Genomic DNA, 24,067 nt, shown 5'->3' on the forward strand with positions numbered 1-24,067 from the left:
ACCTTTACTACGAAACTAGACGGACAGCGAAAATAAAATCTTTTAAATTTGTTTGGGTTCGCTTTGGAAAGATTTACGTACGTCGAAATGAGTCATCTAACGCTATTTTAATAAAAAACATTGACACTCTCAGTGCACTTTAGTTTTAACCTAACTCACACGGACTTATGTACAATGTTGTCATTTTATTTTTTCTATTTTATGGACGTATTTTATCAAAATGTAAATAGGATCAGTGCTATTCTGTAAGGTTATTATAAAAACTCGAACGCGGAATCCGCGGTGAGTTTTCGATTTCGTATTCTGTAAAACTCGACAGTACTAGTGGCGCCACATCGTCGAGAGCGGCGACGAGGCGAACTGTGCTAAGTGAGTATTTTGACGTATAAAGTATGAATTCGGCATTCTGTAAGGTAATTTTACACCTCGAACGTCGAGTTCGAGTATTTACAAATACGAATTCACCTGTCATCAATTCACTCGCCTATTAGGTGCCGAGTTCGTGAGTGAGTTAGTGGTTGTGGAACAAATTTGATACAAATTTTATATATTTTTTTACTAAAATGGCGCGTTATTTTATATTAAGTGCTATAATACGAGAAGCTAATGCTGTGGATATAATAGAAAGTCGCCGGCAAAGTACCAGCATTCGGGAAATGCAAATTATTAATCGAAATAAAAAATTTGTTGAATGCTACCGTTTATCGGAAGAACTAGTTTCTCAAGTGATGGAAGACATTAAAGTTTTAGTTAAAAAACCTCAACGTCGACGAAGAGGATTAACTGCTAGAGTCAAGGTATGTATCTAAGTGCTTTATATGTGTATTCATAATGTCATAAAAAGTTACTGTTACAATAGTCATCGGTCCCGTGATTTCATCTGCGGAAGTCCCGATCCCGTGTGAATATTGTGATAACTTTCCCATAACTCTGTAAAACATTCCATTATGTAGGTAGGTAACATAACTTCCTCGCATAGAACATAGAACCACTAACGATAACGTCATCTAATCCCCGATTATTTTTTATGATGTCACCCTTTCAAGTGGTAGGTACCCTATGTTAAAGTCCAAAGTTTCTCTCCCTTACGGTTTCTTTAAAAACGTTTTGAGTTATTAACCGACTTTAATTATGGATGGTTTCCTTATCAGATTAAGTACCTTTTATTTTGATAGTTTCAAGAAATTTCATTCATTTTTTTCAGTTGTTATGTGCACTTTCTTTCTTTGCGACTGGGAGCTATCAAAGGATATGTGGAAAACACATAAATTCGTTTGTGTCGCAGCCATCAGCATCTCGTAGTATCCACGAGGTCATAGAAGCCCTAAGCCATCCAAGTATAGTAAAAAAATACATAAGATTTCCCCAAAATTCTGAAGAAAGACTGAGACTCAAAATAAGGTTTGTGTACCTACCTAAATAAACCTATCATGTTAATGAAAAATATTTAAGTAATGTTTTTTTTTATTTCTTATTGCAGATTCTATGAGAAATTCAGTATTCCTGGGCTAATAGGATGTGTAGATGGGACTTTTGTGACAATGGTGAGACCAACTTGCCATGAAGAACGATACTACTGTCGCAAAGGATATCATGCAAGAAATGTACAAATGGTAAGCCTGATATAATAATGTCTGTATACGCTTTCACACTTGAACCATAGAAAATCGATTTAATGAAAATATTTGGACCAATTCCATAGGATCATTAACTAAGCAGTATAAATCACAAGACGCTGCTAGTACCTATATTTTTTATAACATTCATTAGAACAGCCACATAAAAATAGTTGTAAAATAATTCTTTTTGCAGTTCACAGATGCAGATTTGAACATAATACATGTAGATGCAACATATGGCGGAGCGACTCACGACAGCCTTATTTTTAATAATTGCATCATTCGGGACCACCTCGAACAATTAGTACAAACAGGCGAATCTGTGTACTTGTTAGGTGAGTTACCTCTTAGCTAATTTATAAAGACGAATCTTTGTTTGTTTGTAAATATTTAACTCAAAAACTACTGGATTCATTCCTTCAAAAATTCTTTCATCATTAAAAAAACTACTTTATTTCTGAGTAATTTAGGCTTTATTACCGAAGTTCACGGAATTCATAAAAATTGGAGAGCAGGCGAAATCATTGAAAACTCCTAACTCCTAATAAAAATATAATTGTTGATGACAAAACATTTTATTTTTTTAACAATATTCATTGTTACAGGTGATTCTGGGTATCCGCAGCGTCAGTACCTAATGGTGCCAGTTCCAAATGCAGACGAGGGAACACCAGAACATCACTATAACCAGCTGCATGCTACTGCAAGAAACACCGTAGAAAGAACAATTGGGGTCCTTAAAGCCAGATTTAGATGCCTATTAGCACATAGAGTCCTACATTATGACCCCAACACGGTTTCGAAGATTGTAATAGCATGTTGCGTGCTTCACAATATTTGTAATCGTGCCGGCCTGCCAGCTCCAGCCATATTCAATTCAGAGCTAGAGGTTGAGGCTGGTTTTCATAGGACCAGACAAAGTGTAGCTTCAAATGAGGATGTACCCAATGAAACTGCACTTGGTCAGCTATGTAGACAAAGATTGATAAATGAATTATGGAGGGCAAGGAACACGCGGTAATTGTAATTAATTCAATCAAAAATCAATGCAAATTATTTATTCCGGAAAATTATATTCATAGGTGTTAGTAACTCAATTAGGGCTTATAAACTAATGTTAGTAAATTAAGAAACTATAAGTAAAACCACAGATAATTTTTTACTACTAAAATAAGTTAAGAACTAATAAATATATTTACTTAAGTATAAAAGTATTTTATTTTTTTAAATTTTCAGCTAATAATTTAAGATCTTCCCCGACGGCAATCAGGCCCTCTGCTGTCATTCTGTTGGTCTCCCTTTGTGAGTTGACCATCACCTCCTGTAACTCACAGTAGCGACGGTCAATCTCAATCCGTTGCTCTTCCAAGCTAAGAAACCTTTCAGTAAAGGTTGTTAATTGAGATTGCCGCCTTTGTGATGGAGGTGATCGTCTTCTTTGCCGTTGTTGTGGACGACTCGATGACCCTGAAACGTAAAAATAAATACATATTAATTTATTATTATTTCCACCGGTCGCGGTGACGCATTTTTGACAAGTCTTCTGATGTTATTATTATTTCCTTAATTCATTATCAAGTATTATTTAGTTTTATTTGTATGTATTTCCAAATTTTTATTGTTGACTAGCTTTCCGCCCGCGGCTTCGCCCGCGTTTTCAAAGAAAAACCCGTTCCCGTAGGATTTCCGGGATAAAACCTATCCTATGTCCTTTCTAGGGTATCAAAATATCTCTATACCAAATTTCATGCAAATTGGTTCAGTAGTTAAGGCATGATTGAGTAACAGACAGACGGACATAGTTACTTTCGCATTTATAATATTAGTATGGATTATAAATATTGTAAATCAATTCATAAATCTCATAATTACTTGTAGTACGACGTGGTGATGGACCCGCAACATTCAATCGACGTCGAGCAGGAAAGTTGCCTGAGCCAGAGGGGGTAACTGCTTGCAGAGGGCTCGTTACCTCCGCTCTCGGTGGTGTATGAGCAGGGGAAGGTTCGGGATTCGGGATACAGTCAACATATTGCTGAATTAGTTGAGGTCTCTGAAAAAAAAACATAGTATTTCAAATACTGGAATCAATAAAAAAGTACCATTTTCATAATATCTTATTAATATATACCTCAGTATCTGCCATGCTAACATTTTCCGTATTTATAGCAGTCTCATCCAAGACTTGGTATTTATAGAACAATATAAGAAACATTTACTAATAAGTTGTTTAATATTAAGTAATATTTTATTAATACACTAGGTATTTACTTACAATAGTTGTGGTTTCATTTATCATAGATGAAGTCGGCAATGTGGGGCTTTCGTTGGCATCAGTAAGGACGGGGATTTCCTAAAAAAAGAACATGACATTGAATAATTATATTTTACATACATACATGTATTGGATCAACAAAATCGATAACAATAGCTTACTTCAAATGGATTAATTTCCAAATGCCTATCACCAATTGCAAAACCTTCCCCGCCCATTAATGTGAGTATTTTCTCCTCCACCTCTGAAAGCTCCACCACCGATTCACATCCACCACCAGTCTTATTGCGTGCCCGGTATCTTAGGGCAGCTTTTTTCTTCACGGCACTCTTTTTGTCAGACCAATAGATACTAAAGCAAAATTAAAAGTTTATTAATATGTAGGTAAGCCAGATACCTACACGGTATAAGATGAATAGTTTTATATAATATGTCTATTGCCTACCTTTGTCCACTGTTTCCATGTTTTAGTGCAGCCTCCCAAGTTATTTAATTTGATAGTCAACTCCTCCCATGTTTTTCTAGCTTCGTCTCTAGCACTCGGGACTTTTGAAAAACCCTTGGCTAAGCTAGGATGTTTGCTAAGATAGTCGACTAGATTCTGCTTGGGCACTGGAGGGATGAGACGACCTTTCCGAGGAGCTAAAATGTTTAAGATTTTAAGTTAAATATTTCAATAAGCTTGTTGTATAAGATAATATTTTAGTTAAATACAAGAATCACATTAACTACTCACCTCATAGTTGTTATTTTTGCAGTTTTCTCCTTTAAATAATTTATGCAACACGTTTAACACCAACTACACAACAACTTAATAAAGCCAAACTCAAACATTAACTAAAACTCCAACAAAACTTTTAGAAAGAATGCAACTTTAAAATTAGGTACAAAAAACCACTTGAGAAATAAACAAACGTCACGAACGAACCACAGACAATCGTCCTTTTTTTTTCAGTGACGCTAGAATTATTTTAATTTTAAAGAATTTATCAGTGTAAAATTGCAATTTTAGTTTAATTCCACCCACGGTACAATACTAAAGTGTTATTATGTCTTCAAAATGTGTTAAATTGCCGCATTTTAAAGATAATAACAATGTCGATAAATTCAAATCTATAATTTCCCTTCACTCGGCAAGTGAGTTTCGAAGTGAGACTCGCTTCGCTTCGCCTCTGCCGAGCGGATGTTTACAGAATGCGAAACCAAAAACTCGAACGTTCGAAAGTGAAGTGAGTCGACTCACTCAGGTGAGATGCGAGTTCGGGCGCGTGTTTTACAGAATAGCCTAGAAGATCTAAAACTAAGGACATTTATCTTAATATCTTAAGTAACGACTACGACATTATTTGTTTAACCGAAACAAATTTAAACAATTCTATAAATGATAACGAATTGTTCGATGATCGCTATATCATTTTTCGAAGAGATAGATACACAACGAATATTACAAAGAAAGAGGGTGGAGGAATTTTAATTGCTATAAATAAAAGGCTTAATGTGGTTCGTAGGTATGAATGGGAGGGTGATATTGAAGATCTTTGGGTGACGATTATCCCATCCCAATCAAATAATAGGCGTATACATTTATGTTTATGTTACTTACCACCAGACTTAACTTTACCCTATATCAAAAGTTTTTATCAATCTATTCATAATATAGTTCTTCAATCTGATAATACTGACGAATTTATATGCCTTGGTGACTTTAATACTACTAATATTGATTGGCTAAAAAGCTCTGATAACTCCTCACTATTGCCTTCTAATCCACGGGATCAAAAAGCTAGACTTCTCTTGGAAACTATTAATCTTTGCAATTTTTACCAATTTAATCATATTGAGAACATTAATAATCGTTATCTTGACTTAGTCTTATCAACAATTACTTGTGTTTCAGTAAATGACGCAGACCCCATTAGCCGAGTTGACCGTCACCATCCCGCATTGTCAGTTACAGTAAATTATACAGTTAATCACTACCCATCATCCCGCTTCAAACAACCTAAGCGTCCCAATTTTAATAAGTGTAATTTCTCACGTGCTCGGTATGAAGTTTCTCAAATCGAATGGAACAACGTGCTTTGTTCCAACGATATTGACGTCAACGTCGATATATTTTACGGCATAATAAACTCAATCATTCGCGATACATGCCCTTTAACATCCAAAAGAATCGATGAATTTCCCTTATGGTTTACGCCCGCATTGAAACGATGTATTCGTGAAAAATTAAAGTTTCACAAAAAATTTAAAAAGTTTAAAAATCCACGCGATTATGATACATACTCTGTATTACGTCGTCGCAGTAAATTGCTTATTTCTAAATCTTATAATAACTTTATCTCCTCAATTGAAAGTGCCTTGCAGGTGATAATATTAAATGTTTTTGGCGGTACGTTAATGATAAGAAATCTTCCAAGTCCTCAATTCCTAAGACGATGAAGTATGGTGATCTAACATGTTCTGATAATAGGGGGATATGTGAGTTGTTTTCAAATTATTTTAATTCTGTTTATCAAGGCGCGCAATCCTCCACTTCATCATTTACCGAAAATACAATATCTGCATCTTTAAGCAACTCTGTACTCAACAACATCGCAGTCAGTAAGCAGAAGATTATTACAACAATCCGAAGACTAGATGTGCGTAAGGGAGCAGGTCCAGATGGAATACCACCCCTCTTTATTAAAAATTGTTGCAAGGAATTGGCGATTCCATTAACGATCATGTTTAATCAATCCCTGAAGACTGGTACATTTCCTAAGGCATGGAAAACGGCTCACATAATACCCATTTTGAAGTCTGGTGACAAATCGAGCTGTGAGAATTACCGACCGATAAGCATACTATCTTGCCTGGCTAAATTATTTGAAGCAGTAGTCTACGATACACTATATTTTCATCTCCTTCCCTTGATTTCTCCGAATCAACACGGATTTATAAGACAACGCTCGACAACTACAAATCTCTTGACTTACCACTCATATTTATGTTCTGCCTTTGATAAAAGACAACAAGTGGACGCCATCTATACCGATTTTTCCAAGGCTTTCGATAGAGTAAACCACATAATACTTTGTAATAAATTAAGTGCTTGGGGAATACATGGTAATTTACTCCGATGGATTACTTCCTACCTGTCCAATCGTAGTCAGCTTGTTGCTCTAAATGGCTCATTATCCTCACCTGTTCTAATACCTTCTGGCGTCCCGCAAGGGTCCCATCTCGGCCCCTTACTCTTTATCGTATTTATCAATGACCTCATTGACAACTTAAAATGCCCATCTCTTATGTATGCTGATGACTTAAAGGTATTCTCCACTGTGGCCAATATTCAAGATGCTTATATACTACAAAATGACCTAGATTCTATAGCGAAATGGTGTGAACTTAACCAAATGACCCTGAACGTCAATAAATGTGCTGTTATAAGCTTTACGCGAAAGTTTAACAAATTAAATTTTAATTACAGCTTTAACAGTCAGCTTCTTCCTCGTGTTTCCGTCATTAAAGATCTTGGTGTCTACTTTGACGACAAATTGTCTTTTAGAAGTCATTTCGATGACATTATTAATAGAAGCTCTCGTCTCCTTGGGTTTATCTCAAGGATCACGAAGGGTTTTAAAACACCATCTAGTCTTTTACATTTGTTTAAAACCCTGATTCGTTCAATCCTAGAATTTAATTGTGTCATATGGTCACCGCACTATACAATTCACATCAGACGCATTGAGCGACTTCAGAAGCGTTGCTTAAGGCTGGTTTCTCTTCGTTACCACATCGGACGAAGTGGATCTAGCTACGAAAGTCTTCTTGAGAAATTTAATCTTGTCTCGTTGGAAAAGCGTCGACAGAGGCTAGAACTCATAACACTCCATAAAATCGTTCACTCATCTATCCACTCTCCGTCGCTACTGTCAACTGTTAATTTTAATGCTTCATTTCGCTTCCGGACTAACAATACTTTTTCTTTATCTTTAACCAGGAATAATACCTCTTTTTATAACCCTATATCTCGTTTCTGCCGTTTATACAATGATTTATCCAAAAAATTTCCCGATTTTGATATATTTGATCATCGAATAAACATATTTAAAGAACATGTTTGTCAAATAGTGAAATGATGTCCTAGTTGTCTAATTTTGTAATTTTGTTATTATTGTATAAGAAAGCATTATTTTAATTATTTTAATTGTCTTTCTTTTATATCTAATATTTAATTATTGAATTTTTAATTATGATTTTATTGTAACACGCTTTAAATAACTGTAAGCTGTATCTCATTATAGTAGTAATTGTACACATTTTGTTGGGTTGCGATCTGCTCCCGAAATTGATATGTCGCCTATGGGTCCGGCAAGATCGTGACCTGTTGTGTGTATTTAATTTAAATAAATAAATAAATAAATAAAAAGTATAATGTGGACATTTAATTTGATTTAAAAGAAACTGAACTGTTAATAACAGTGTAACAATGAAAATAAATGGACAGCGCAGTTCTTTAGTTTAAACTTATTCAATTTTAAAAACGATACATAAATTCTCTTCGTTTTACTTTTAATATTTTTAATTTGCCACCTTTTCATAAAAATGGCAAACGTATCAACCAGTAATAGTTAACAATTAATTACAATTTAACACACTATTATAAGAAACAATTTTGATAAAAGATGCCAAAGAAATGCAAGTATCATAGCACCATACTTATTAAACTCAAGCTTTATAACACCAGTCTTACCACAAAAAAATTAAGACAGGGTTTAACTTTAAGCGCGGGTTCTCTTTAATCTGGTTTTGTGGTAAGTATATTTCACTTAGGGCCGATTTTTCAATGCTTGGATAAAACTTATTCGTCGAATAATGTATAAAACTATCATTTTAAAAACGTATTCTAATTGCCCTTCCCCCCTAGTCAAGTGGCTTTCTGTTAGCGTAGCGTTCAATAGAATAGACTACGAATGTATGAGATTGACGTAACCTGTAGATACGTTTATCTATAGCCTACGTCAATCTCATACATTCGTAGTCTATTCTATTGAACGCTACGCTAACAGAAAGCCACTTGACTAGGGGGGCTTATTTGACAGTTTACGTGACATTTTAATATTATCGTGTAATACTTTATTGGACGGATAAGTTTTATCCAAACATTGAAAAATCGGCCCTTAGACAACTATTAAAGTGACAGACCCCTGGTTTAAAGTTGGACTGTGTTTAAATTTTGTGGTAAGATCACAAAATTTTATAAAAAAACATACAAACTCACTTCATCTCATTATGCTCTATATTCCCTTGGTGCAACTTCCCGGAAAGTGCACACAACACTTTACACGCATCATTAGCGAAATCTAAGTCGCGCACTTCACTTGGCGACACAGAAATTAGTGCAAATGCTTCTTTATCCTCTTTTATTACTGAACATCCCACCTGTGGAATAGGAAAATTATATATAAATTACTGTGGCTAATAACATACAAATGAAATAATTATTGTACGGATTAATTTTTTGCTCTAGTATCAATGTAGTATAGACTTACTTTAATTTTAGTTTCATAAAGACTCACTGATGATTTAGAATACCTAATTTATAAAAGAAGATGTCTTTATCCAACATTACTCTTTCTTACAAATAACTTTTACCAGGATGTCGAAAACATTTGAATACATATAGTTTTTTTATTTTTTATTTTTTTTATTAGAGATTAGGCAAGCATTTGACCATCGCTTCGCCTGATGGAAAGCGATAAGCATGGTCTAGGATGGAGCATGCTGACCTAATAGATGCCTATTCACTTTTCTTTTGAATAAGTCCAGATTGTAATTATCAGGAAACACGCAGGCCGGAAGATTGTTCCATTCCCTACAGGTACGCACGAGAAAGGAAGAAGCGTAACGCTTAGTGCGTATAGGTGGAATGTCGATGACATAGGGGTGGAGACCAGCACCGCGTCGACTCGACCGGTGGTGAAAAGGAGAAGCAGGTATCAGGTTGTGCAGTTCTTCAGCACATTCACCATGATAGATCCTGTAGAAGACTGCCAAACTAGCCACTTTTCGACGATGTTCCAAGCTGTGCAATTTCGAGGTCGTGAGGGTCTCATTCCCGATAAGCCTTATCGCTCGTTTTTCAATCGAGTCCAAGGCGCTAAGTTGGTATTTTGCTGCACCAGCCCAAAGGTGAGAACAATACTCCACACCCGACATATATATACATATAGTTATGATCATTGATTGAATAATTGCAATAAAAAGTCAATATTCAAGTTTTTCGTTGAATCCGACTCGAAGGACCAAAAAATGCAATACATTTGTTAAATACAGTGTAAACTCTATATAACGTCACTTAAGGGACCATGCATTTTTCGACGTTATAGAGAGTGGTCGTTAAATGGAGAGAAAGGATAATTGCATGATTGGTCCCGAGACAGGAATATTATTTTGACATTGCCTATGAAACCATGTTATCATCGCTTGATCAAGGTCTTCATATTGAGGTTTCTTCAATTTTTTGGCAGATCGTCCATCTTCTTCGGCATGCAGAATTTTTTCTTTATTTTTCTACGACTGCATTTCTGAGAATCTTCGGTATGTCAGTAAAAAAGAATGTAAACAACTACATTTTCATTGATTTCGGCAACTTAGTCAGTACTTCCTAGTCCTAGTTCCTAGTTGTAATGTCTTATTGTGGTCGTTAATTAGAGTGAGCGTGATGCTATATGGAGTGTATTATTGTATAGACAACAATATAAACCAACCAAAGTCGAGAAATCTTGACGTTATACGGAGTTTGACGTTAAATGGAGTGTCGTTATATAGAGTTTACACTATAAATAAAAACTAATTACTATACCTTTGACATAACAGGTTTCTCTTCCTCTTGGTCAATCGGTATTGATGTGGAATGAACCCATGTGTGCGTGCACAAGTGTTGTAACCTAAAAGTTATGAATGAAATAATTGTTACCGGATTTAAAACGCGATTTATTTAGTACATTAGTAATTATTTACGACCTATTATTTATTTTATTTATTTATGACACTTCATTGTACAGTACCAGAAATAAAAACATATACTTTAACATGGAAAACATGAATATGGTAAGTGCACAATAGGCGGCCTTATTGCTTAAAGCAATCTCTTCCAGGCAACCATAAAAATAAAGGACATGTACGATGCTTATACGGAGTTTTCTTAAAGTATTTAATACAAACGTGTCATTAAAGCGCAAATAAGTTGTTAAAAATTATACAGTCAGTTATTATTTGGTATGTATATTAAAGTAGAAATAGAACGTTCAATAGAATCGTTTAATAAACATATTGTATATGATATCTATCAACGTGCAAAAGGAATAGTTATCTATCTTCAATATATATAACTTTGAATGAATAAAATACATTATTTCATACAAACTCACCTCACATAACTACTCTGAGGCACGGGCGCGTCAGAGTGCGTCATAGTAGTGGGGTCCAACTCAAACAATGTCGCAATCTCTGACGAGTGTGGCACCGACACCAGCTGGTACGCGGGTTCGGTGCTCGTGTCACTGCTAACGAAAACTTCACTGTAATATTGTTGAAAAAATAACAAATGGATTAAATATGGAGTGTGGAAATGTTGTAGTAAAAAAGCTTCGATATAGTAGTGTGGAGGGGAAGAATATCTTCACTGTAATTTATTGAAAAGGTAATAGGTAATGTGCAAAGCTGGTAGTTGAAACTAATTGAGGAATATGGTAAATAAAACAGTGTAGGATAAGAAAACACTGTCAAAAATAGTGGGGATGTTATGTTTACTAGTGATAATAATAATGTTTGATAAAATGAATCGAATAATCAATAAAGAATCATGCATATTTTTCTGTAATCTCTAAGTCTTAAGCAATTTTATATTTATTAGTTACTAGCTGTGCCCCGCGATTTTACCCGCGTTGCTCCGCTCCTGTTGCTCTTAGCGTGATGATATATAAGCCTTTAGCCTTCCTCGATAAATGGGCTATCTAACAGCGAAATAATTTTTCAAATCGGACCAGTGGTTCCTGAGATTAGCGCGTTCAAACAAACAAACTCTTCAGCTTTATTATATTAGTATAGATTATTATTATTGATATGTTTTACTCACGTTGTTTTAGAACAAGCTTCAGCAGCTAAATAGTGTCCTGTGGCGAGATGCTTGAACCGAAATATTGAGTTCCAGTGACCTGCGCCACCGCGGCAAGGGTCGTGTTGAACTACCTTGAATTTTATAATTACATTATTATAAAGTAGAACATTACCTTTAATATTAATAAGAATTATTATTATGGTCAATTTGCATATTATTTGGTGTGAATTAGGTAAAACACGATTTTTACGTTAAAAAACTTGCTTGAATAGTAAACTGAATTAAGTTTAACTTTACTCTATTGAATATCTGAATAAAAGTTGTAAATTCGAATCTGAGTTTGTAAAGGACAAGATAATATCAGTTCACAGTACATAATCCCGTAATTTATACAGCACACACTCTCTCTATTTATGTGACAATATTAGAATTTTGGTAACACTTTATAAATACTGTGACAGTAAAAAAAGACGGGTTGCACTGGGGGAGTGCCGGCAGAAGTGAAAACTTGATTATTAACGTTGAGCATGTTTGATATCCATCCGTCTTACGCTTTTTCGATCAGGCCACGTGTCCTGACGCGAGTTTAAGCTTTTATACCCGACGCCGCTAAAGAAGTTTTCACTTCAAAATATCATATCCAACATAAAATTACCTTCTACACATATAAGTACTGTATTTTTTACTAACCTCAATTTCCCATAAAGCCTTGCTACTAGTCGCCGCTGTAGCACTAGATCTGCCGGTGGTCCTGAGAAACACATGCTGTCTCTTTCTATACTCGTCCATAGTGAGGAACTTCTCCTGTTCCGCGTGAAAGAGACGGACGACATCACCACCTTTGAGGATTTCTTCTTGGTTCTCTTTGTGTTCCAGGAATAGGGTCACTTTCCAGGAGGTGGATGAATTTACTACGTTAACCTGAGAAATATAGATAATATAAATATTATAGTAAAGTTTTTGCATATTACTTTTTTCAAAGAATGTGATAAATATTGAAGAATGTGAAAAAACATAAAGGAGAATGACCACGTATGGAATCGGTAAAATACTAGTTGTGTCACATGTTTGTGATATTGTTAATTCCTATTTGTATTTATAATGATCATATTTATCACTTTTAAGTCGTAATTATACCGAATAAATAGAAATAAAAGTAAAAGTTTTTGTTTTGACACATATATCTATCTCTCTTGCAAGCGTCCTGCGTCATCTGTCATTGTGTTCGACGCATTGTTCGACGTTATTTATTTTGAAATAAGTAATGTTTATTACGATTTACTTTTCACATTTGTCTTGTAAATTAAAATATTGCCTATGTAATAAATGTAAAACTTAACGTTCATCGTTAGTTTAAACTCGATAAAGTATTTTTTAAAGTGTTGAATAACACTATTGTTTTATTTTTATTGTCGCGAACTGCGGCTTATTTACATAAAAACTTAAATCGTTTCTAAAAGTACTAACATCAAGCTTTAAATTGAGCTATATTTCATCTTGACACAATAAGTTTGATTGCGATACCAAGTGCCATAGTAACTTGGGCAATCTCCTTTGTTCTTCAATTATCCACTAGAGAGCATAAATTTGAATCACATTGTTAATCTACACCCAACAATGGTGTCAAACAATCATCATTTTCTGCATTTTCCAGCAGCTCAAGCAATTTCTTCTATATATTAACAAAAATTTCAAACAAAAATCAACCTTAAAGCCAGTGATATAGAACATATAATAGTTTACCATACATCCCCCACATTTGAGTAACTTATGGCATTTCTACTCAAAAAATGTTCAATCAAAAAACAACCTTATTTCAATGACCATAAAACACAAAATACTCTACCTCCATACATCCCACACTATCGAACATCTTAGTTTGGTATTTCTACTTCAGAAAAATATTCAATCAAAAGACAACTTTATCCCAATAACAATAGAGCACAAACTCGTACCTCCATACATCCAGCATTATCTGGCAGCTCATGATTAGCAGATACGTGTAAAACTTGCTGTCCCGCGTTCACGGGATTCAATATAACCTTGTCTCCAACCACCACATTGTCACCTGATAATATAATATATTTGATATTGAACTTTTATACAACCTATTTGTTTTATATACATTGTGTTGTCCATAATGCAATAGTGTTAAATTCGCATTATACTGAAAACGGGAAAATGTAAACCACATAAAAAATCCAAAGAAATGCATAACCAGACATTTAACCCATTGAGCCCCAAGCGGCACGATCGGTCCCAGACACAATAGATTTTCTATTGTGTCTATGGTTCCGGGGCCTGAGTTATTTGTTGTCCTATTTAATTTCATATTATGAAATTGTATCTAAACAAAATCCATAAAAACGATAAGTGAAATAATTACAGCATTAATATTTAAATGCATTAATAAAATCTTACCAGTAGACCGCAATTTATAAAAGGGTATAACATAAAACCAGGATCCTTCATTCCCATTTGCGTCCAGATGCACTCGCATTGCATTTTTCTCCAATAACGCGGGTAGTCTTTTATTTACCTAAAACAATATAATATTATCTTCTATGTCTTAAATCTGGAATCGTTGAGGAATAGCATAATTATTAGTAGTAGAATAATATTATCAAATTCGCATTAAAAAAATTATACTATGATACAGTCGAAAAAAATTCATCTGTTTGGCGTTCTTTGTATGGATAGCTTCATGGAAAGTCGTGAAATGACGGAGATATTCGCATTCTAAAAAATAGAGCAATTGTTAGCATTTCACGAAATAATGAATCATTTTCAAGTGTGTTTTTTTATCCCTGCAGGTTTTATTATGACTTTTTCTTAGAGGACTATTTCGTATATGAAACGATGACAAAATTAATATATTAACATATTTATATTTTTAATCTGTTAACGCATACAGGTTTCAGTACACACACGGTGCGGAAAATTAGCGAACCGTTAAAGTCACAGTCCTAACAATAATGTCATTAAAACTGCCCTACTTCGTATTGTGATGCCACAAAAGGTTGCCGTGAATACAGGTTTCTCGTTCTTGTGTATTAAATTTCCAGATTTTGTTTAACGATTAGAGCACTGCACTGAAAGTTTATTCTGATAGAAAAGTTTAAAAGGCAGGTAACAAAAAATAAAGATAAGTCAGAAAACGAATTCTTATTATGGTCATAGCCCATAGGAAAATAATAAAACCAGTCGTAAAAATTAAATAGCTGAAAAAGTAACAGACGATGTTGGAACAAAATGCATAAACAGAACTTAAAATATGTGTATTTAGTACTTTGAATAGCCATATCCTTTAGAAATTATTTAAAAAATACTAAAGTAAATCTATACATAATTGATGAACTTGACTAATGGAAAGAAATACCTATAGGGGAAGCCGTAGAGAAGGACATACGTTTACGGGCAGATCTTTGTCAAGAAATTTTGTAGCTGTTATAGTGAATTATATAAGGAAACTATAGTTAGATAGATCAATAAAACAACACATACCGTAAGATACTTATTACTCTTGACATGCAGCAGTTGTATCACGCTCCCGTACTGCACCACGGTACCCAGTACTTTCGTGTTTTCCATGTCATTTTGTTTCTTCTCGATTTCCGCGGCATGCTGTAGAGAAAATATGAGTTTGATTAATATTTAATTTGGAGGGAAAAGATTACATGGCATATTAGAAAATTTCTAAAATAATAACCATTATCAGCCCATATTTACCACCGTGGAAGTGACAAAGCGACCTAAAATAGAGCATAATTGCCTAGAAAGTGCCCATTCACATTTGCTTTAAATATTCATTATTAGAAGCTGAAAATACTAAATTTGGTAGAGTTCCAATCCTTACATGTTCACAGAAAAAAGATGTCGAAAAGGTGAAATTACCGCGTCCGCGTTAAGATGTAGAAGCCCTTCTGGCTAACATCAAGAGACACCACACAAAAAAAAATAGAAATAGTATGTTGTTTTCTTGTTACAGTGCAAATTTGTTTATAGTATGTTTCATAGCAACAGTGCAGATTTCAGATGCGAGTCGTAAAAATCAGTTAGAGGAAATTGTTAAAGTCAAATGGGACAAACGCATCTGACCTATTCTCCTAGTTCTACTTCTACCACATAAAAATACCACAACTGCACATCGACCCGTGTAAATTGCATAACAAAGATATAAACAACAATACATAAATCAGTATAATCTAAAGAACATATTTAATCGTTTCATCCATTCGTTTAATGGCGCCATTCATCAAATATACGTTCTTTTGCGACGTTAACAAATCTCAAAGAGGAATATCTCAGATGTTAGAAATATTACATCTTTGAGAAATGTTACACTCGGCGGAACTTTTTGATCTATCTTTGATAACTTTTGATTTAATCTTGATGTGGTGATTGGATTTCATAATCGAATCGAGATTTTTTAATATTTTAGATTATTTTATCTATACTAATATTATAAAGAGGAAAGGTTTGTATGTATGTATGTATGGTTTTCACGCATAAACTACTGGACCGATTTTGATGAAATTTGGCACAGATAATCTTTAGACCCTGAGAAAGAACATAGGCTACCTTTTATTGCGAAATATGTACCACGGGCAAAGCCGGGGCGGACCGCCTGTCACATACTAGGTTGATCCAAAAGTAATGATAATTGGGTATTTCCTGTGCACATAAAAATACAAAATAAATATATTTTGCTTGCTCATGTACTCACTAAGTTATCACAAAAAAATCATATCAATAGGCCACGTTTCCAAGTATTTACATTAATTTGAAAGTGAACCGTGGGTGCCAGAATGTTTCCCGACGAAAAGAAGAAACAACGATTCGACATTTAGAGGGTGAATTTCCAAATTTTTTATGAGACCAGAATAATTTTTTTTCACGATTTGTGATTATGGACGTTACCCGGGTTCACCATGTTTATGCTGAAACCAAGAAACAATCAATGGCCTGGATGCGAGCTTCCAAAGTGACGATGAAGAAATTCAAAGTGAAAATTAGTGGGATAGATTAAAGCGGTAGTTTTTTGGGACGCTGAAGGAATAATTATTGTGGGATATTTTAAGAAGGTAGCCACTATATTGGGCTCTTACTACACAGACCAAATTAAAAGATTGCGGTAGGTTAGTGAGGAAAAGAGACATGGCAAAATGCGGGCTTGAATGCTGTTTCACCCAGACAACGCACCAGATCACAAAGCGTCAGTTGCAATGGCTGCCATTCAAAAATCGGCATTCCAAATGCTTGAACACCCACCCTGTTTGTTAGATCTAGCTTCTAGTTATTTCTATCTCTCTCCTCGGCACAAGAAACACTTTCGAGGCAAGAAATTTTAAGACGACAGCGAAGTGATGGCCGCAGTAGAGGGGTTTTTGTGGATGAAGTCAAAGTTTTTTTTTTTAAGTTTAAGAAAAAAAATATCGAAGTATATTATCTAGTTAGAAGACTATCTAGAGGAATACATAATAATTTTAACTGTAATGACCTTGTTTAATATTTATTATCATTACTTTTGGATCAACCCATGTATAATTATGTATGTACGCAGTTTTTGTACCGTTATGGATAATGGAAGTTGAAGTTATAAATAGACATCAATAAAAATACATTACCATGTTTTCAAATGCAATCTATATTGCATATATCGTAACTTCATATTATTTATCAGAATATTCAAATAAATTGATTATAAAAATATACTTTATGGTTGATTTAAAAATACAATTATCTTGAATATGCACTAAGCTTATTACGACTAAAATACAAAAGATAAAACAAAAAGAGCCGGGGTTTTCCGTATCTTTAATTAATTATTTTATTGCCCACATTAAAATGTTATATCACGATTAGAGTTAAATATAAACTTTTGATTAAAATTTTGTAATAATTCGTAGAAGTTAGTCAACTGTAGTGAACCTATATATATCGACGATCAATACATATATATATAACGAATACTATATACACATAACGAATATCTAGTTACTATCATCACAATAGACCGGATTTCAATCAGCTTTGTAAACGCTTCTCAGAAATGTATTGTGGGTTCACTTTTATATGCGAATATTTTGACTATCCTAGAACAGATCCTATTATACTTATAGCAGTGCATATTTAAAACGAATTTAAGTATATTATTTTCAACTTCCTTATTATAATTCTTGTGGTCTAACTATCAACTAGTAGTTCGCTATCGCTTTTCCATCAAAGTTCCACGATAAATTAATAAATGAAATCGTCAATAGATCAAATCAATCAATAAAATAAATCAATATTTACCACCACATAAAGCTATGCTAAAAAGTATCATTAAAATAGTCATCAAGAACGGATTAAAAACGGGTCCAACAAAATTACCCTCAACCGCTTAAAGCCACTGGGATTTAAATGCTCGACGCAATTTAACTAATGAAGTGAGGTCAAAATTAACTGGACTTCATGTTAAACCTAATTTTATTGAAGGTAAATGTACATAGTATCAACTAGAAGTGTTTTGATACTTTCTACGTAACGATTTAAAGGTAAAGTGTATGTGTGCATGAGTCTCATATATGTATTACGAGATCATACGTCTTCTAAAAGACAGGTTTCACTTTTTTCAAACATGTAATGCCATTCCTTGATAACAATCAAGCTAGTAAGGTATCAATGTCCAAATTTTTGCAGTCTTTCACTGCTTCTTTTGGCCTTTACCTTTCTGAAGATCTTTTACACCTGCTATTACTATTTTTAACAATAGTATGCCGTGTGGAGGAAGTAAGGTGGAATTGCTTCATCGAAAAAAACTTTACTATGCTAGTATACATATTTCTTGTATTACTTAAAACTTAAACTTATAGCTAGACTAGCACAGAGGGCGGCCTTATCACTAAAGAGTAGGTTCCTCTTCCTCTTCCAGGTAACCCAATGTGTGAAGTAATAAAGGAGGAGGTAGGTGAGAAGTAATTACCACTTACATGCAATCTCTTCAGCAGCCCCGTGTCCGTATCTGCATTGGTGTTAGCTGACTGCTTGGCGGTGTTCCAAAACTGCTTCTGCGCGGAGTAGCGGTTCATGGGACATATTTTGAACAGGCAATCTGAAAGACATTTTGTTATAATGGTTTGGTGATTGGTGATTTGTGGAGTTATTTTGAATTCGGATAAATTAGTTTTTGTGTTGCATATTGTATAATATTTGTGCTGCGAGGTTTGAACTGCGGTCGAACCCTAATATCCATATAGCCTATATGTTATTCTAGTGCATAAGCTACATCACTGCCAAGTAGCATCAAAATTAGTTAAATGCTTGTCGCGTGAAATGGTAACAAACATTTATTTATATTGCATAGAATGTAAATACACACAAAATAAATAGCTAATGTAAAAAATATGTAAATCGGTATATTATATCATTAGTTTATCAGCTAATAACCGGAATAGTTGAACTGATTTAGACGAGGATTCCCAGACGTGGTTGATATGAGCTATGTTAAAATTTAAATTTAAAACCTATTTTACGAATAATAAGAAAGAAACCCTATAAGCAAACTCGAACATATTTAACTCTTGCTCTTATAGATTCTTAATTCTTATACGCGTTTGTCACTATCATATTATTATGTACATATATGTATAAGATTTCTGAGAATTCTGTAATATATTATATGTACTAGCTGTGCTCTGCGGTTTTATGCGGTCATAGCGTGATGATATATATAGCCTATAGCCTTTCTCGATAAATGGGCTATCTGACACCGAAAGAATTTTTCAAATCGGACCAGTAGTTCCTGAGATTAGCGCGTCCAAACAAACAAACAAACTCTTCAGCTTACCTCTGAACTTCTTGGGTGGATCTGAAAGGTCCCCGGCTTCGGGACACACGACGCATCTGTCATCTACCAACCTGTTGATAATAAGAAAAATTAATAATCAAAATCGTAATAAATTATACTACATACATACATATATATTTGTATTTGCCTTTCGGTCTGCATTGTGCAATAAATAATTGCTCATTCCTGCCTGGGGCATTGTAAATGTTCTGTTTTGTTCAAATGCTAGAAAATAGGTAACAGTGTTTACAAATTTTATATACATACGTAATTAGGTAGCTATGTCAAAAAACTTATCATTTAGGTATTATAGGATTTATTATCTCCGTATATTTATTACAATTAACATTATGCAATTGAGATATGACCATTAAAATTTTTATCAAATCGTTAAGAATGTCTTTATAAAGCCTATAATAAAATAATGAAGATAGTAACATATAAAATCATACGATATAGAACAAAAGAACAACTGGGAGTTTTGTTATATTCGGAGACTGGGAAAGATTACAACATCGATTCACTTTTTAGCTTGAGATATATTTCCATGGCACATTGGAACTGACAAATTGATATTTATTTCTGTTATATTTAGCTTGTCCGTTAAATTAACATGAACGTTTTCTGACATCGATTTCAATTTAGAGGAAAATTAAAAAGAATGATATGACAGGTACCACGTAGTATTTGTATTCTCTTTGCAGGTACCCTACAACTGCTTTAACTTTATAGGACATTAAATTAAAATATATTGAATGACAGGTATTTTTTAAGCTATTGCATAGCTTCTATCGCGGGCCTTGAGCGCGGGGACCGAATCCAGCAATTTAGTAACGAAAAACCTCACGCTCCCCACTCCGACGGGCGCGGAGGTGTGGCTTGAAGGCATAGCATGCAATAGCTTTACCGCGGCCGCGGCAGTCCCCGAGTGCCACACGTCTTTTTTTTTCGAATTTACGATATTGGGTGTTATAATTTAATGAATGTAAGAGAGTGGTAGAAAATTAAAACGGATAGAATACTTGACCAGATTTGCCAAGTTCTTTTCAAACGTGAATGAAAACTAAAACAACTACTTACATAAAAATTTTATATTAGTAAATACATACTTATTATATATAAACATCTACTTACATCTAGCAACAAGCATACAGACAAACACACACACAGCAATAAAGCATACCCATCCACGAAGCTTGATTGAAAAAGTAAAGATAGATTGAAGAAGAAGAACAAGTAAATTATAAACGTCACAGCCCACAGGAATACAAAAAAAGCAGTCACATTAAAATTGATATCGAAAAAGAAATGAAAAAAGAAATTGAAGTTAAAGGCAATACCAAAATCACATTACTTAAATGAATCATAGTCAAAAAGAATAAGTCAATCACAAAATTATAAAAATTAAAAAGATATTGTTAAGCAAGGTACATACCCTAAAGTACTGAGGAAACCGGCCACTGAGCCCTCTGCATAGAGGGACACGATGTCCCCCAGGTGCAAGAAGCTGTCTCCCATGATGGCTCCTTTCCTTTACCCCCATACAATGACACCTGCTGAACAAACAATCATCATACAATAAACAACGCTATATGCTTCACAATCGCCTATTAAGAGGTCATCCAATAATGTCCGAGCGGTGTTGTATAAAACATTCATTGAAATTTACACCTCATATCGTGGCGATACGGTTCAAAGTCTATTGTATCGATTAGAAAACTCTGCCTTATACATATGTAGGCAGAGTTTTCTATGTTTTGGTACAATTACAATGCAGATAATGTCTATTTATGTTCTTCGTTATACGTGAGGTTGAAAAAAGTAGTCGTTATGAAGATAGCATCGAACATGGGGTAATCCTAGTAAATGATTACTACTACAAATGTAATTCAGAATTCAGAACCATAGTTGATATACCAAAAAACAGATATCAACTACGATAAACTATAGGTAAGATTTCTTTCTATTCTTCTCAAATTTATTTCCTTTTGGGCGAGATATTTATTATTTACACAACAATTTGATTTTCCTGTACGTTATTCGTAAATATAAACAGACTAATGAAGCGAGATCATCATAGATCATACACTATTAATTACAAATATTTATAATTCATAAACCATAATGCTCAATGACGCAGGATTAATCATGTTTTCAATTAATGAATTAACATTTACAGGTAATGAATTGTTACTTAGCCTGATTACGTATGAATGCAGGCTTAGAGATTGTATTCATTGAAATTTATAAAACGCTTTAGGTACGAAAATAAAGCTGTTTTACGAAAAATGTTTTAAAATTTTTGAATGACATAGTTACTTAATTTTAAAATGAATGTAATTCATTAAATAAAGGTTTTACTTTTCAAAAGTTTGATACAGAAAAAGGTTAGCTAAATTATTAATGAACCGGGTTATATTAAAGTACCGTCATTTTATTAAAATCCGTTCCATCTCTAAGTACCTAATAGTGTGGTAATAGCCCCAAGCGTCTATTATAGTAATTAGCAAAACAAATACAAAATTGTGTCAACAATTGATATTGTTACAGTAAGCGAGAAAAATACCCTTGCAAATCATAATAGTTTGGAAAATCCAAAAGTGCACGCCTCATAATTTTTTTTAATAATTATTTATAGTCCGGGATACATCGCCCATTTTTGCAAGTGATTACTATCAAGCTAATTTTTCGTGAGTAGCTTTATTTTGATGAGATGCCCAATAATTTCATGTACAAAACTCTCGATTGTGGTAGCTACCAGAGGAAACAAGGATAAAATATTTTGATTTGATGGTTCTCAAATATTAATTACTAACTGAATGTTTTTTTTTTGTTCAATCTCAAGATAATTATCTAAATTATTCGAAAAAATATTTGTCCTACAAAATCTATGGTTTGATCAAAGAGTCCCCCTTTCCAATGTGTATCGATAACGAAGTCATCATAAATGATTAGTGATTACTAACCAGCTGATTTTTTTATTTTCACTTATTTAATACTTAAATAATTCAACAGACATATTGTCCTACAAAATACAAATTGCGTAATAAATATTTGAGAACCGTCAAATCAAAAATTTTTATCCTTGTTACCTCTGTAAGCTACCACAATCGAGAGTTTCGTACATGAAATTATTGGGCATCTCATCAAAATAAAGCTACTCACGAAAAATTAGCTAGATAGTAATCACTTGCAAAAATGGGCGATGTATCCCGGACTATTATTAATTATTATTTTTGTTTATTTAATAACAATTAAACCACATCGAATCAGAGCCTGAAAAATGAAAGGGTTCTATTCCTGAGCATACTCAAGCGTAAGAGAAAAAAAAAAGACTCGATTAGTAAAGTATTTCGGTCGCTATCGTGTTAACAAGAAAATCCTCCGCACATACAGACACACGGACGTCCAAGACAGAACTTTTTTAAACTGTTTTTTAACTAGTTTAAATAACAAAAATGACATCAAAAATATCATGAATGTTAAAAATAGTGTTTTTTCTTAATATGTGTGTGTATGTATTATCTTACAAGTGCAATGTATGATTCTATGATACATAAAGACATTTTAAGTTTGAAAAATCAGATGTTTTGCGCGAAGTGACAGTAGTACCCACCTCAACGCTTCGCTTATGAGGCGTGCAATAGAGTCCAATTTTTCATTGTTAAATACACTTAGGCGCAACTCTCACTCAAATTTAGACATTATTCGTATCTAGTTACGGGTTATATTGGTTTGTACGAGTTAGTTTGTTTGGATAAGTCGACCTACTCGTTGTACTGAATTCGGTTTAAATTGCGATGTAATGTTTTGTTTCTCTTAACATTATTCAGGGACAATATTCAAGGCCAACTGTAAGTCGAGTGTACGAATAAATATCATATGTTCGCTATTTTAAGAATTTTGTTATCAATTCAGGTACCTACGTATGTATTTTTTGTTGTACTCAGCGAATTCGATTATTTGAATAAGGTAAGGAAATACATTTGTCTGATTTTAGAATGTAGGAATTATATACATTTTTATTTGATATTTTTAAAGATAAATCAAGCACCGATCTTTTAATTCCGGAAATATTAAAAAATGTAAGTATCAAAAATGCAAATTCTTTTTCGATCTCTTGCCAAGGCTAACCAATAATTTCTGGGGATATCATTTATGTTTCTTTCCATATTTTTCATCCGTCAAGTACCTACCCAACACATCAAAGAATAGACGAATCGCAGAGACGACAT

General features: G+C 33.8%; 2 protein-coding genes across 10 annotated transcripts in view; both read right to left on the reverse strand.

The window, feature by feature from the left end:
• Itpr (Inositol 1,4,5,-trisphosphate receptor) overlaps window positions 1–24,067 on the reverse strand; it is an 89,125-nt gene that overhangs the window by 44,223 nt on the left and 20,835 nt on the right. For 4 of the 9 annotated variants that reach the window (XM_089710142.1, XM_089710141.1, XM_089710146.1 and 1 more), the window contains exons 2-12: window positions 21,268–21,388; window positions 19,833–19,903; window positions 18,976–19,097; window positions 15,506–15,625; window positions 14,423–14,540; window positions 13,957–14,069; window positions 12,692–12,922; window positions 12,020–12,132; window positions 11,313–11,462; window positions 10,745–10,829; window positions 9,161–9,321 (exon numbers count right to left, since the gene is read on the reverse strand). In XM_089710142.1, coding sequence (XP_089566268.1) covers window positions 9,161–9,321; window positions 10,745–10,829; window positions 11,313–11,462; window positions 12,020–12,132; window positions 12,692–12,922; window positions 13,957–14,069; window positions 14,423–14,540; window positions 15,506–15,625; window positions 18,976–19,097; window positions 19,833–19,903; window positions 21,268–21,350 — 1,367 coding nt within the window. In that variant the 5' untranslated portion in view covers window positions 21,351–21,388. The remainder of the gene's footprint in view (window positions 1–9,160; window positions 9,322–10,744; window positions 10,830–11,312; window positions 11,463–12,019; window positions 12,133–12,691; window positions 12,923–13,956; window positions 14,070–14,422; window positions 14,541–15,505; window positions 15,626–18,975; window positions 19,098–19,832; window positions 19,904–21,267; window positions 21,389–24,067) is intronic. The other 5 variants (XM_089710147.1, XM_089710145.1, XM_089710144.1 and 2 more) reach the window with 3 other exon arrangements.
• Window positions 2,811–7,118, reverse strand: LOC149477629 (uncharacterized). Its single transcript, XM_089710469.1, has 5 exons — window positions 7,093–7,118; window positions 4,056–4,245; window positions 3,895–3,972; window positions 3,492–3,672; window positions 2,811–3,086 (listed from the first exon to the last, which is right to left on the reverse strand). Exons 1-5 carry the CDS (start codon window positions 7,116–7,118, stop codon window positions 2,836–2,838), a joined length of 726 nt encoding a protein of 241 aa, XP_089566595.1. The 3' UTR covers window positions 2,811–2,835.

Source organism: Colias philodice, chromosome 24, assembly GCF_061535455.1.
Source record: "Colias philodice isolate Cphi_HAF_F1 chromosome 24, ilColPhil1 Martin Lab GWU primary, whole genome shotgun sequence".
Taxonomy (NCBI): domain Eukaryota; kingdom Metazoa; phylum Arthropoda; class Insecta; order Lepidoptera; family Pieridae; genus Colias; species Colias philodice.

Bases quoted from the DNA above. Each gene is read 5' to 3' on its own strand.
- LOC149477629 (XM_089710469.1), bottom strand. From the start codon at position 7,118: ATGGGACCCTTGCGGGACGCCAGAAG. The intron at 3,973-4,055 runs GTAAGCTATTGT...TTCTTTTTTTAG, and splicing joins TGGAAATTAATCCATTTGAA to GAAATCCCCGTCCTTACTGA. The intron at 3,673-3,894 runs GTAAGTAAATAC...TTTTTTTTTCAG, and splicing joins TAAATGAAACCACAACTATT to AGACCTCAACTAATTCAGCA.